At 38.9% G+C, this 16,036-nt stretch overlaps 1 protein-coding gene across 4 annotated transcripts in view; it reads left to right on the top strand.

Annotated features, from left to right (window-relative positions):
* UBQLN1 (ubiquilin 1) overlaps window positions 1–16,036 on the top strand; it is a 76,671-nt gene that overhangs the window by 34,011 nt on the left and 26,624 nt on the right. For 2 of the 4 annotated variants that reach the window (XM_042965246.1, XM_042965244.1), the window contains exons 7-10: window positions 3,214–3,356; window positions 6,670–6,753; window positions 7,985–8,100; window positions 8,329–8,497. In XM_042965246.1, coding sequence (XP_042821180.1) covers window positions 3,214–3,356; window positions 6,670–6,753; window positions 7,985–8,100; window positions 8,329–8,497 — 512 coding nt within the window. Of the gene's footprint in view, window positions 1–3,213; window positions 3,357–6,669; window positions 6,754–7,984; window positions 8,101–8,328; window positions 8,498–9,880; window positions 11,876–16,036 lie in introns of those variants that run through there. The other 2 variants (XM_042965243.1, XM_042965245.1) reach the window with 2 other exon arrangements.

Here is a 16,036-nt window from a genome sequence, read left to right as displayed (position 1 = left end):
GCCTTAAAAACACAATGTTTGTAGTCCAGCTCTCCCTTTTTCTTCTAGTTGTTATGTGACTGGTATGTACTGGTAGTAAAAAATAGAAATAAAATAATAACATGGTACAGCAATATGTGTGGTGTGAGGCATAACTGAGTCATAGTGGTCTGTGGTGCACTGAGCAGCAGTCTGGAGCGGCAGGAGTGTGCCACACACAGCCCTGTCACAACTACTCAACTCAGTGTCTACAGTGCACAAGCAGCCATAGACTGTAAATGAGTGAGCGTGATTGTGTTCTAAGAAAATGTGGATGGATGCTGAAGTTTGAATTACATATAGTTTTCGCATTTCACAAAATAGTTTTGTTTCTTTCTTTTCTTTTCTTTTTTTTAAATGTTTTTTATTCATTTTTGAGACAGAGAGAGACAGAGCATGAGCAGGGGAGGGGCAGAGAGAGAGGGAGACACAGAATCCACAGCAGGCTCCAGGCTCTGAGCTGTCAGCACAGAGCCCGACGCGGGGCTCGAACTCACAGACTGAGATCATGACCTGAGCTGAAGCCGGACACTTAACCGAAACCGACTGAGGCACCCAGGCGCCCCTAGTTTTGTTTCTTTAACCATTTAAAAACGTAAAAACCTGGGGCACCTGTGTGGCTCAGTCAGTTGAACGTCCAGCTTTGGTTCAGGTCATGATCTTGTAGTTCATGAGTTTGAGCCCCGCATCGGGTTCACTATTTACTGTGTTAGAATACTCTTAGATTCCGGGATGTGGAAAATAACCTACCTAACTGAAACAACATGAGAAAATAGGAAAAAAAGAATTATTACCAACCCCCACCCCCAGCAGAATTATAATAAACTAGAAAGGTAAACAGGCAGTGTCAAATGTTTTAAGCCTGATCAAATTACACTGGATGGAGTGAGGGCAGAAGGGAAATGAAAAAGCTAATGAGTTAAGTTTGCATATAAGAAGTTTGAGAATACAGTAAAACCTTGGTTTGCGAGCATAATTCATTCTAGAGACATGCTTGTAACCAAAGCACTTGTGTATCAAAGTGAATTTACCCATAAGAAATAATGGAAGCTCAGATGATTCGTTCCACAACCCAAAATACTTATATAAATAAGTGATTACAATGCCATAATATAATAAAATACAAAATACAGAGAAAAATAAACAAATTAACCTGTACTTACCGTGGCTGGTGTGAGGGAGACAAGAGAGAGGAGGGTTGTTGTGTAGGACCACTTTCACTATCACTAACAGAATCACTGTCCCCTGGCTCAGTGGAATCTTTTTTTCATGCAGCTATCAAATGATCCTTGCTTTTGCCTCCTTTTCAGGATTTTGTGGCAATGTGACATTGCCTTATTTGGGTGCTGCTTTTCTTTCTTTTTTTTTTTTTTTTTTTTTTAACGTTTATTTTTGAGACAGGGAGAGACAGAGCATGAATGGGGGAGGGTCAGAGAGGGAGACACAGAATCTGAAACAGGCTCCAGGCTCTGAGCTGTCACCACTAGCACAGAGCCCGACGTGGGGCTCGAACTCACAGACCGTGAGATCATGACCTGAGCCGAAGTCGGCCGCTTAACCGACTGAGCCACCCAGGCGCCCCGGTGCTTCTCTTTTTTTAATGTTTATTTATTTTTGAGTGAGAGAGCGTGAGTAGGGGAAGGGGCAGAGAGAGGGAGACACAAAATCCAAAGTAGGCTCCAGGCTTAGAGCTGTCACCACAGAGCCCAACATAGGGATCGAACCCATGAACGGGGAGATCATGACCTGAGCTGAAGTTGAACGCTTAACTGACTGAACCACCCAGGCATCCCTGGGTGTGCTTTTCTACAAAATGTTGCAGATTCCCACATTTTATATATCTTCCTAGTCTTCATTTGAAATGAGGGATTCCTCCACCTTTTTCTCCTCCTCTGCAGACAAGATACAGACGTAGACTTCTTATAAAACCTTGCAATTTCAGCCACTTGCGTACCTCATTTGTACTTCTCTATGATTTCCTTCTTAACATTCACTGTTATCATCTCCTCCTTAACGCCTTTCTTTTCAACCTTTTTCTGCATGGGAACCATTGTAAACGCTTGGCATCAATGCTGACATCAGTATAGTATTAATAAACTCTTGTCATATAATGTATTTGATACAACTGGCAATAAGGCAGCAGAGGAAAGTGTCTATATCTGCAGGCAGCCTGACCTAGAATGAAGCAAAGCATTTCTAAGCTTATTCTTGTATGGAAAAGCAAAGGACTGTCCGTAGGTGCTTTGAAGTGACAAAAATACACTGGTGCCGGTTGTGGGCACCTTCCAATCTTCTGAAAAATCATTGATTTCTCCCAAACACTGACTGTGACCTGAGACTCAGCATTCAAGCATAGGAGACGATCACTCACAATCCTGCAGCGAGGGAGCGAGAGAGAGAGAATATCATTGGCTCAGTTGTGATCATGTGCTACTCATATTGTAAGACATTGCCTGTCAAGTTAAAATGTATTAGAAATGTTTGCTCGTCTTGTGGAATACTCCTAGAGCAAGCTACTTGCAATCCAAGGTTTTACTGTATATTTGAGTTTGAGTATATCTAGTCAGCAAGTGAAAATCTGGATACATGTTTAACAAAGTAGTTTTCAAAGAAAGTTCAAAGAAGCTTTCAGAGAAAGTTTGGAAACGTTGGCCAAGACTCATTCACTTTATGGGGATTTTTCAGTAGCAATGTTGACCACATCTAGTTTTTGCCTCTTAAATTGATTTTAGAACCTAGCCTTTCCATTAGATGTGATTTTATTGTAAATACAGCCAGAATTTTTAAAATCGTAAGGCACCTGGGTAGCTCATTCAGTTAAGCTTCTGACTCTATTTTGCTCATGTCATGATCTCACAGTTGTGAGATTGAGTCCCACATCGGGCTCCTTGCTGAGCATGAGGCCTACTTGGGATTCTCTCTATCCCCCTCTTTTCTGCTCCTGCCCCACTTAGGCACACTCTCTCTCAAAATTAAAAAAAAAAAAAAAGAAACATAAGCCCTCCTTTACTGGTATATGTTGAGCATGTGGTTTTGGAGATCTTAGTTTTAAAATTCTTTTTTAGTTCAGTTGATTAGGAATTTGCATGCTCATTTGCAGTTCCTAAAATTATGCACAGTATATATTTTAAAACTTTCACTTTAGTTTGTCTTTTCCTTGATACAATGTGTTGTTTTTTTTAAACAAACTTTCAGCTAGTATGTTCAATACACCAGGAATGCAGAGCTTGCTGCAACAAATAACTGAAAACCCACAACTTATGCAGAACATGTTGTCTGCCCCCTACATGAGAAGCATGATGCAGTCCCTAAGCCAGAACCCCGACCTTGCTGCACAGGTGAGTTGGTAATTGTATTCAAGAGGACTGTGCACTGTGAATTGAAATTGCATAATCAAATAATTGTGATTTTGATACATTTGTGTTATGTTGTGTTAGCTGTAGAAAAGTAGGTAAACTGTATCTCTCAGTATTTTGGACAGTTTGTTTCTTTGCTGTAAATTAATTCTTCATATATAATTAAACAGCTTCATCTCTGCTATTCATTGGCTAGAAAGAAGTGTAGGTTTACTTTGTATCTACCTATATTGATTTAGGAGATGACTACAAAAGTTTTAGATTGCTCACCCTTTGGAAGATGTATTCTTTAGTGAAATGTAGATCTTGAAAGTGATTAAGAAGTGTTAATACATTTCTTGGAATACTTTTATTTATTAGGTCACATAGATTTTGAGTAATAGGTTCAAAATAGCAGTTATAAAATAGCCTGATATTGTTTATTTTACAGGCAGAAATTTGCAGGGACAGTGTTCTTATTCTTTCTGCTATAAATTTCTGCCCCCGAAGTTAGTATAATGGTCTTTTATTAATTTACTAATTTTCTAACTCATTTTGAAGAGACCGTAACTAAGGGAATTAGTGAACTCAACCTTGGCTGAACATTTAGGATCACTTTGGGAGCTTAAAAAAAACAACAAAAAACCATGCTCCATTCTGAGAGACTTTTATGTAATTACATTGCACTTCCTCTATCCCCAAAGTTCCCTGGGTGATTCTGATGGGCCCCTAGGTTAAGAACCATTGGAATTGAAAAACATTGGAGAATTGTTAAATAACCTTGATCATCTATAGTTCATATTTACTGTGTAGAGTATTAGGGATTTTAAAGATTTTCTGTTACAGTGTATACCCACTTGCAAAATTCTAAAAGCTTTTAAAGGTAATCACTTTCAGGGCTCCTGGGTGGCTCAGTCGGTTTAAGTGTCTGACTTTGCTCAGGTCCTGATCTCACGGGTTCGTGAGTTCATGCCCCACATCGGGCTCTGTGCTGACTGCTCAGAGCCTGGAGCCTGCTTCAGATTCCGTGTCTCCCTCTCTCTCTCTCTGCCCCTCCCCCACTCATGCTCTGTCTCAAAAATAAACACAAAAAAATTGTTTTAAAAAAGTAATCACTTTCTTCATTATGTCAAATGGAATGATTTTCATTTTCTAAATTTTGGAACTATATGGATTTCAAGTACATAATGGCAGATAGCTTTGAGTTACAGTCCTCAGCAATAACTTCTGCCCTCTTTAATGTTTGTGGAATTGGAAATAAAGAACAAGTTTTTAGGTGAATTTTTGTATACTCTTATTAATGTAAAAGTATTCTGAGTTATTAGTATTAAATGGTGTCGCTTACTGTGTTCACAGCACTTTTGTTTAAAATAAGTGTGGGATACTTCTTGATGATTGTGGTGGTGGTGATTTTTTGTCATATATGTCCCAAGTCTCTAGGATTTTAAACAGATGGAGTTTTGGACACAGTTATATTTCTCAATCATTGCTTTTCTTTTACTGCTTGGTTAACTTTTCTTGTGGTTGTCTGTATTCAATATCTTCAGACACAGAGGCTTTGGGAAAGTGAGTAATTAAACATATTTTAAAAAAACATGTTTAAAAAAAAATAAGTGTAGAAAAATATATATGTTGAGTGATCATATTTATATGTTTTTAAATGTCTATTTGACTAATTAGCATTGAATGTGCATCTCGTTTAAGTTTTTTGACTTTAATAAGCACATTCTCAGCCATTTAATTGACCTAACAACACTATAGAGTCATTTGAGCACTTTCATGTATTGTTTTTTTCAACTCTAAAGCAAAATGGTAACAAAGAAGATTAGATACTGTAGACAGTTTAGAAACATTTACAACATACTCTGGTTATCAAAAGGTTTAAAGTTTGCAGTTTATTCTGATTTTGATTTTTAGATATTCAAAAAAGTCTGAGTATAAAAACTGTATTGTTGTATAGTCAGGTAAGTTAGGAAAAATATCCTAATCAAATGAGATATGATTTTCTGAGAAAGAATGATTCCATATAAGATGACAAGCTTTCTTAAATGACCTGAATCCTGAAAGATAAATGTGATAACTTGATTAATCTGTTTGTAATAAAAAGTTTTTTACTGGAGCCAATAAAGAAGCAGGTTTGTTGATCTCAAGTAGGTATTATTTTATTTATTGTGAATTTATTGGTCACTTTGAAATGAATATCGTATATCCATAAAACACTGGCTTCTTTCTGCTTTAGTTATTTTGTTGAAATTAACTAAATAATCCACTTTGTAATAATAGGCAGAGGAGGGAAAGTGGAATTCTCTATACTTCTAGTATGTACATATAGTTAATTGCTCTCAAATATGGTTAACTACTTGAGGGCAAGGATCACTTTACTTTACCCTCCAGACTTTGGACTGGTAAATAGGCGATCAGTAAATCATTGTTAGTTGATTTTTCATTCCATGTGGGGAAAGTGATAAAACTTTTGTCTTTTTCAAAGTTATGAGAATTAGTTTCTGGTTATGCTGTGTATTGTAATCTTATTTTCAGGTATTAATGTTAATATTGACCCTGACTTTAATTCTTAACACCTATTTGAATGATAGGAGGTATGCCACTTTTCTCATCTCTGGTGGTAGTGAGGTGAAATCCAGAGGCTAACCTTGGTGTTCTCAAATGGATTTACATCTTTCGGGTCTTAACGTATTTTAATACTTTCCCCAGAGATCTGTTGGTGCTAGTCATGGGCTGATTTTCACCTAGCAGCTCCATTTCTCTGGCAAGTTGGTTGCTGTTCTGCAGTGTGTTATTTTTCTGGACCTAATATTAGCTGTCTTGCAGTAGGCAGGTAGATTTAGTGGTTCCAGATCTGGGTTGTTCTCTGTGCAACACTTGTGTGTTGAGGTGTCTAAGCAAGCCATGTATTGTTTCATGTATTGATGCTTATGTTTATTCTGTCAGTGTAGCAGAAAATGTATCCTTCTGAATGCCAGTTACCCCCATTTTTCTTTTAAGGGCAAATATTCACCTTTGCTCAAGGAAAATCCTAAGAAAATGATTGTTTTTATTTTTTAGGATATTGCATGTCATTATCATAATCACCATTCTCATTGAGAGAGAAGATGCCTCGTTTTGGTTTTATTTTTGTTTTTTTTTTCTGGAGATCCCTCTTGTGGACAGTATCTTCCCTTCTCCTTTTTTATTCATGTTCTACCTTCCTCCCTGTAAGTGCCAGATTAGGCACTTGGGGGAAGATAGACTATTAAACAAGGTACATTACTTGTTTCAGATATTTCCAGTTAAAATTGTTTGAACACTTGCCCCATAGATGATGCTGAATAATCCCCTATTTGCTGGAAATCCTCAGCTTCAAGAACAAATGAGACAACAGCTCCCAACTTTCCTCCAACAAGTGAGTAAGAAAAGATGCTAGCTATCTTCGGTAATGATTTGCTTGAAAAAGTTTGATGATAAACATTTTCCTTGCTCTTCTCTGGCTGATAGCAAAACATAGAAGTTAGTTTGATAATGCTGTCAATTCACAGAGAATTCAGCTTGATCTTAACTGAGCCCCATTTCACTGCTGACCTTTTGCTTATATTTCTTAAACATAAATTCTGAGGAAAGGACCATTTTGTTTTTGCTTTTGAGGATTTAGGATTTTGAATGCTTCGTTAATGCCATAAACCATTTCCTTTCACTTTACTAACTTTGAAGTGCTTCATTGTGTCATGTTATGCTTTATGGTTTAACTAATCTCGAGTAATGGGAAGGAGCACTACCCTATCCTATTTTACAGGTTTGGTTTCTTTGTAATGTTTTAATTCCTACAAATAATGGAATGTCTCTTTTTGAGGGGTAGATCTCATTTCCTCAAACTCGGAATTAGCAAGATTAAAATTGGCAGAGTTGTTCTATAAGGAAGGTTTTATTATAAAAAAATACTTGAGATTGGAATGGTATTTTATTATTTAAAAAGACAAAAGAGAAGTCAGTCTTGGTGTTTTGAAACTGGTAGTTCTAGGGCTTTTAAACATACAAATGATCTCAGGCCTGTAAGCCATTATCCAAGGTTAGTTATTGTCTTTGATCTATTGTAATGATGTTAATGTTAGCCTATCTTTTTTGGTCAGTCAGGTGGTGTATATTTGGAAGTAGTGAAGCTGAACTCAGGACACACGTATTAACTTCAAATTTGGAACTATTGTTTTAGAGTGTATCTTACTGGTAAAATTGTTACATTGGCAACAGATAACGCTTGGTCAGGAGGAATAGGTGGCTTTCACCATATTACCACGTTAAATAAACTTGTGCAGTTGGAGGCTGTCTCTTAGAAATAACACTTCTATCTTCTGTTGGAGAAGGGGAACAGTTGTGGCTTTGGGAGCATAGCTCCTGATTGTCTTTCATTATGAAAAATGGCTTTCATGCTGGACTTGGGAGGAGGTCAGTTAATGATTTGCATACTAGGTTTGTTGTCAAGGAGGAGGTGCTTGTGTTTATTTGGGGAAAGAAATTCTGGATTACCAGTGTCTGGGAGTAAGGTGGTAAATTTTCTCCAGAAACACAGCAAAGAAACATTTAAATTTTACTTTCACTGATTTTAATTCCCTTGTTAACCACCTGTTTTCTTTCTTCCTTAGATGCAGAATCCGGATACATTATCAGCAATGTCAAATCCTAGAGCGATGCAGGCCTTGTTACAGATTCAACAGGGTTTACAGACATTAGCAACGGAAGCCCCCGGCCTGATCCCAGGGTATGCTTATTTGGGAGCGATTTTGAAAGTGCATAGTGGTTATTTCTTCTCTCTGAGCATTTCATACTTCGGTATCGTTGTGCCTATTTTTGTTGGGATTGTTTTCAAGACCTAATTTTCAAAGTTGAAAATGCTCATTTTAAGAAGATAACAGCTTACCATCAGCTGGCCTCGTCTGGCCTCCTGTTGCAGGAGCTTAGGGTATATGACCAATTTGTGCTTTCCTAGGTTTACTCCTGGCCTGGGGGCATTAGGAGGCACTGGAGGCTCTTCAGGAAGCAGCGGGTCTAACTCTGCACCTGGTGACAACCCAAGTCCCACGACAGGAGCCACTGAACCTGGACACCAGCAGTTCATCCAACAAATGCTGCAGGCTCTCGCTGGAGTAAATCCTCAGGTAAAGATTCTTTTCTGCTCACATTTTATATTCCTTGTTGGAAATTTAGAAATTTCTACAAACAACCAAAAACAGAAAGAGACAGTCCTCCAGGGTTTAGAATGTCATAAAAAGCACACTCTTATAAAACAGGCATTACGAAAATGAATGACTTGGGTGTACTATTAGACACTGAATGAAACGTTAAAGTTGTAGGGAAGAAATGCTGCAACTTTGCCTTATTTGGAAGTTGCCTTTAAAAATGCGTTTTTTGGAGTCCCTCTTTGGAAATCACTTGAAATTTGTTGTATTTTATAAACGTTTGTCAGGGAGGAACAGACACTTGATTATCCCAAATACCTCCTAAACCTACGGTAACTACAGTTCTGTCTAGTCCTTGTATTTTGACTTAAAGAAAAAAATCCCACCTCACCTTACCCACTACCATCTCCTCTGGGAACTTGTGTAACATACGTAAACCTCACAAATACGGCTTAAAAATGTAGACTTCTAATAATGTCTTACATCTAGAAACATTTATTAGCTTTACTAAGAATCTGCCATCGTACGAAGATGGTGGCCATTTCAAACCGCTACAGTAGATTGCCCCCATAATTCCACGTGGCAGTAATACAGCATGCTTTCTGATTTTAAGCCTTTTAAAGAAACAGGACAGGGTTTTGTCTTATAGAAGTATTTGTATTCCCAATATATGGCCTCTGGCTCGGTGTAATATTCATGGAATTATTAAGAAGAAAAGATTTTAGGTATTGGACAGAATTGTTATAGAAGTTGAACAGTCTACAGGCCTCCCCGTTAATTATCACATCAGCCAGGATTGATTGATCATTTGTGTATTTTTGTCTTCATTTCTGGAAAAAGATGTGGTGCAGCTGTTTGTGTATTCCGTGGGCCTGGACCTCGAGCTGTCCTGGACACGTGACTGGCCAGTGCAGGCATCCGGTGCCCATTCTAGGCCACATTCGAACTTTAGAATTGTGTATGTGAGGACACTGGCAATAAGTACAAAATAAAAACATTAATTCTGAACTAATTTGTATATATACTTTCGTTTCCTGCATATTTATCAGCTTCTTAAATATATCTAATGGGTGATGTTTATTAAGCGATTTTTTTTTTTTTTTAAAGCAGAGTTTTGTGCTTTATCTGACAGGATCATTTAAGTATAAATAAGACTATTTAAAGTAACAAAATTAAGTGCTAATGGACTTTTAAATATGTTGACCATGTTTCAAGAGAGCCAGTGCTTTTATAGCCTAGTAGAGCAGCATATGTTGTAAGAAAGCAATTAGAACTTTAGAATTTATTTAGGTGTGACACGGACTGATTTTCCTTAGAGTTTTGGTTAGTTTTTTTTTTTTCTTTTTTATTTCCCTTTAACAGCTACAGAATCCAGAAGTCAGATTTCAGCAACAACTGGAACAGCTCAGTGCAATGGGATTTTTGAACCGTGAAGCAAACTTGCAAGCGCTAATAGCAACAGGAGGTGATATCAATGCCGCTATTGAAAGGTTACTGGGCTCCCAGCCATCATAGCAGCATTTCTGTATCTTGAGAAAATGTAATTTATTTTTGATAACGGCTCTTAAATCTTTAAAATACCCGCTTTATTTCATTTTGACTCTTGGAATTCTGTGCTATAAACAAACCCAATATGATGCATTTTAAGGTGGAGTGCAGTAAGATGTGTGGGTTTCTCTGTATTTTTTTTTTTTTTTTTTTTTTTTTTAACGGTGGGAATCAATGCTTTTTCATTTAAGGCTACTGCATGCATCAAACACTCTGCATTTATTGTAATTTTTAAAAAAAAAATCACCTTTTATAGTTGGGTGAACAGATTTTTGTCCTGCATCTGTCCAGTTTATTTGCTTTTAAACATTAGCCTATGGTAGTAATTTATGTAGAATAAAAGCATTAAAAAGAAGCAAATCATTTGCGCTCTATAATTTGTGGTACAATATTGCTTATTGTGACTTTGGCATGTAGTTTTGCAAACAAAATGCTGTAAGATTTATACTACTGAGAGTTTTTGCTTTATTTGTATACAATATAGTATGCACATTTGGGATTGCATTTCTAGAAACATACTGCAATAGATTATCTGAGCAAAGCACTTGTAACCAAAAAAGTGGAGATAAGGAAATACTTTAAAGCTGAGTATTTCCTAATTGTGTAGAATCTTACAGCATCTTTGATAAACATCTCTCAGCAAAAGTGCCGGTTAGGTTTGTTGGAAATATAGTAGAAAAGCTGATTCTGGTTATCTCTCTAAGGACATTTAATTGTACAGACAACATAATGTAACATTGTGTCAACATTCACAGATTGACTGTAAATTACCTTCATCTTTGCGCAGACTGAAGGGGCACTGTAGTACAGCCCAAAAGTGCATCTGCCTAGGACTCTTCAGCTTCTCCCATAGGTAGTTTAACAGGCATTACGATTTGTAATTGAAATGTTGCTTTCACTGAAAGTGTCTTGATGTTTCAGTTATTTTTAATTGCCATATAAAAATAGAACTATCTTTTGGGTTTATCAGTTTTCTCATGCACAGGCAATACATAAATTTAAAATGATTTGTGAGCCACTTGTTTCTGAAGTGTTTTGGTAGTTCTATTAAGAAATAGTTAAATATTGTGCTTTTCAGAGCCTCAGAGAAGGGGAGCTGGGGGCGGGGGGTGGGGGTCTCTCCTGGATTGGGCCAGCCTAAATAGTACTGGCAACCAAGATTCTGTTAGGATTTCTGTGCATATAGTGTAGTAAAAAGGTATCATTCAGGGGTGAAAAACAAAGAGCCGTTTTAACAATGTTGAATTCATTAGGCTGTTGTTCTACAGCCTTTTTCTTCCCTCCCCAAAGAAGTTCTGTTTGCCTAACTCTCAAACTGTTGGGGTGTGGTACATTCCTTTAGGACCAATTAAAACATAACTTTGGGGTCAGTAATATATTTGGCTGACTCTGGTTCAGTATTCTCTTAGGTCGTTATATTCTCTCATGTACAGTTACAGGAAATTAAAATGTTAAAGTAACCTAAAATGAGTTCAGACCAATAAAATCAAGGGAAATACAAGTTGAATTCCATTACTTCTGTAAGTTGCTTGCTATTAAAAAAGGTCAAGAGGCCAGGTTGCCCACCAGCCCGTGCACAGTTCTGACACTTTCCCCAGAAGGAAAACGTGAATGACGATCAAGGGAGAGGCAGGACTAGAGGACATTGTTAAGGATGATATTCATGTGTCTTTGCTCTCTCTGCCTTATGCCTCAGTGTGGTCAAGAAACTTTTGTACTGGCGAATGGTGGTATACAGTGTGGGGTAGTGTCATAACCAATTTGACAATTTATTAATCACAAAATAACAATAAATCTCTAGCTTTTACACTTGGTTTGTCTTGCCTCTTTTGTAGATAGAAAAAGATGTCTTCAAGACTACTGAAGTTGATTTACCCCAGATTTTATCACACTTAAATCATTCTTTATCAGTTTTTAAGTTTCCCCAATTAAAATGAGTATACACTGTATTGTGTATTAAAAAGATAACCAACTGGATGTCAGGTGACCTGGGCTCTGCTTGCTGCTTTTGGTACCTAACTGTTATTTGACTTTGAGTAAAGACATCATGATATCTTTGCTGTAAAAGTGCTGGTGAGGCCTGTTCAGCACACCGGACTGGGTGATCTCTTCAGTACCTTACAGCTGCTGCGATGGTACTATCTTGTTGTTGTTTGGTTCTAATATGTTTTAGATCTAAATACCTTTTTAGGAGTTCAAAATACTTAAAAAGTCTCAAAAGCATTAAGAACACTTAAAATATTTTAGGCTTACATTGTTCTCATATTGGGTTATTAATTGCAAATTGAATAAATAATGGAATCGTGAAGATAACATTTCAGAATCTTATTTCCCAAGTGGAAGATTTGTGGTACTGTAAACAAAGTGTAGAGAATATTGAACAGTCAGATAAATGGCAGTTGGCCTCTGTGTGTTCAGAATTGGAGCGGCAGACTCTGCTTAAATATACGAATGAAAGGAGTCTTGTTTGGGGAGACATTATTACTATGTTAATTCAGTAGGCAAATTACAACAAAATAAGACGGATGAAAATGTCACTAACAGTAATACAAGTTAAGGGTGGCTGCATGTCTGTGCTTGTACAAAACACAAGATTGTGTGGTTAAGGCAGGGAAATGCTGCATACTCTACTTCCTCTCTTAGAGATTAACACTAAACATGTTAACATCACCAGGAAGCCCTGCATTAAAGAAATCTGTTTAAAGTTGTCTAATCCATTCTCACCGAACACACCTTGGGAAAAGTGTCCTTAGCAAACCTGCACTTCTCTGGTATTGCACATGGTACTCTCTTCTCTTCTTGTATTGTATCTGTCATCATGCTTTATGTAAAGCCTACCTGCCGTTCTTTCTGGTCTCGGATCTGAAGTCTTCCTAAGCCGTGTTCACCAGTGATGAATTTGAAGTGATTAATTTTAGTGTCAACTGCTGCACTCTGTCCCTCTCGTTTGCCTTACAGCTCTGGGTTTGGGTGGTTGTGTTTGTTTCATTGTTTTGTTTTGTTTTAATGTGTTTTTTTTCTGCTCTGAAATCTTGTTCGTTACTTAAGTAATATTAAATGTTCTTCCTTGACTGCACATGTGTATCATTCCTTTAATCAACCATAGGCAGCCATTGCCTTAGTTAACATTTATTGGACATCTGTTAAGTATAGGGTTCTTTTCTAGTTGCTCAGAGTATAGCAGTAAATAAAACATGTCCATTTGAGGTTTACATAGGAGAATGTAGGGAGACACCAATAAACAGAACCTATACATTTAGCTTGGTTAGGTAGTAACAGTGCTCTGGCAAAAAAATTAAGCAGAGTAAGGAGCCTAGTTCAGGAAGAAGGTGTTATTTTATGTAGGTGGTCTGAGAAGGATTTATTGAGAGTGACATTTAAATAGAGACATGAAGGTGACCCGCGAGGGTGAATAACTTTCCAGGAAGAGGGACAACCAATGAAATGGCCCAGTGATGGGAGCTTTCTGAGTGTTTATAGAACACAGGGAGTTCTGTGTGCCTGGGCAAGGTGAGCAAGGGAGACAGTGCTGTAGGGAATATGATTGGAGACATGAGGGGAGGGGAGTGGCCTCAGATATGGAAGGCTTAATACCACAGGTTTTGTGTCCCATCCTCAGGGTTTTCTGATGTACTGGTTCTGGGTTTGGAGGAGAATTTGCATTTCTAACAAGTTCCTAGGCGAGAACCACGGGCTAGGGGAACCAGGGTGGAAGCAGGGAAACAGGAGGTAATAATCTGGGTGAGAGATCACATGGGCTTGGACTGGGTTGGTAGCAGTGGAGGGTATTAAGAAGTCAGATTTGAGGTATGTTTTGAGGGCAGAGCCAGTTGGATTTATTGATGAATAAAACTGAGGTTAAGAGCAAGAGAGGTGTCAAGCAGGGTGAACAAGGTACAGACATCTATGGGGCGGAGTATAAATCTGAAGTTTTGTTTTGATGTGTTAAGTGGGATGTACTTGATAGGACATATAAGTGGAAATAATAGGAAGGCAGTTGGAAGAGAGAGGTTCAGGCTATGGCCAAGTTGTGTAGCTGCCACTGTATGTATCTGGTATTGAAAGCCAAAGAACTAGGCCAGTGGTTCTCAACCAGAGGTGATTCTGCCCTCCAGGGGGCTCTTGGCAATGTCTAGAGACACATTTTTTTTTTTTTTAATTTTTTTTTAATTTTTTTTTTTAATGTTTATTTTTGAGACAGAGACAGAGCATGAACGGGGGAGGGTCAGAGAAAGGGAGACACAGAATCTGAAACAGGCTCCAGGCTCTGAGCTGTCAGCACAGAGCCCGACGTGGGGCTCGAACTCACGGACCGTGAGATCATGACCTGAGCCGAAGTCAGACGCTTAACCGACAGAGCCACCCAGGCGCCTCATGTTTATTTATTTTTGAGACAGAGAGAGACAGAGCATGAATGGGGGAGGGGCAGAGAGAGAGGGAGACACAGAATCTGAAACAGGCTCCAGGCTCTGAGCTGTCAGCACAGAGCCCGACGCAGGGCTCGAACCACGGACCGCGAGATCATGACCTGAGCCGAAGTCGGACGCCCAACCAACTGAGCCACCCAGGCGCCCCAATTTTTTTTTTTTTTTTAATGTTTATTTTTGAGAGAGAGAGACAGAGTGTGAGCTGGGGAGGGGCAGAGATAGGGAGACATAGAATCTGAAGCAGGAGCTGTCAGCACAGAGCCCGACGCAGTGCTCGAACCCAAGAACTGTGAGATAATGACCTGAGCTAAAGTCGGACACTTAACTGAGCCACCCAGGCACCCCATAGAGACACATTTCTTTAAAAAAATATTTATTTATTTTGAGAGAGAGAGCGCACATGCGCACGAGCTGGTGAGAGGAGGAGAGGGGCAGAGAGACAGAATCCCAGGCAGGCTCCACACTGCCAGCACAGGGACCAACATGGGGCTCAGTCTCACGACATGTGAGATCATGACCTCAAGAGTCAGATGCTTAACCAACTGAGCCACCCAGTCACCCCTGGAGACACATTTTTTTGACATCACGATTGGGGCTGCTGTAGGTGTCCTGTGAGCTAAACATTTTGCAGTACACAGGATGGCTCCCTCAACTAAGATTTATCTGGTCCGGAATGTTACAGTGCCAAGGTTGAGAAATCCTGACCAGATGAATTGCAGAGTGAGTGTTGATAAAGACACTTTGGGAGGATTGAGCCTTCGTTTACTCTTACTTTCCAGTTGAGGGAGATGAGAGGAAACCAGCAAAGTAGAACTGAGAGGCCCTGAAAGCCAGGAAGGAACGCTTTCACAAGGAGGAAGATGGTAAATGAACTGTGTTGCTTTACGTACTCGTCATGGTTTGAGTATTAGGAGCTACTCCCTTCGGGACTGTGATAGGGGTCTTATGGAGTGATGAGGGTAAAACTCTGGTTAGAGTGCACCAAGGAGGTATCAGCAGACATAGAGGTCTGAAGTAAAGAGAGTCAGAGAGATGGGGGCACAGCTGTCGAGGAGAGTGGTGGTGGTGTGCAGGAAGTTAGCCTTTTGTATTCTTTTAAGATGGGAAGTACCACGGCATATTTGTCTTCCAGTACAAGTGATTGGAGTGGGGGAAAGCTTGATTTAGGTGGAGAACACGGGGTAATTGTTTTCTACCAAAAAGTACAAAGAGAAAGGAGTTAACTAGCTTGTGATCCCCAGAATAGGTTTTATAAATAAGCAAGCACACATGCACGCGCCCCTTTGTTACACAGGCTGAAGTGTGAAGGAAAGGCTTTCTTTGTCTCTCCAGCCATCATATTCCCTTCCTTTGTTTAGGAGTGGTACGTTCCAGTCCATCTGAAATATTTTTTGTGGCCAGCCCTTTCAGAAGTGAACAAAAGCACCCCCCGCCCCACAGCTTTTGTGTGATGGAAGAGGATGAGGTTGAGATTTCTTGCAGAGCTGGACAGCGATGAAACACGCGCTCAGATTGTAATTCCAATTTAAACTTGTGAACATTT

Source organism: Panthera tigris, chromosome D4, assembly GCF_018350195.1.
Source record: "Panthera tigris isolate Pti1 chromosome D4, P.tigris_Pti1_mat1.1, whole genome shotgun sequence".
In the NCBI taxonomy this organism is placed as follows: Eukaryota; Metazoa; Chordata; class Mammalia; order Carnivora; family Felidae; genus Panthera; species Panthera tigris.
This window is presented reverse-complemented; position numbering and strand designations above follow the sequence as displayed.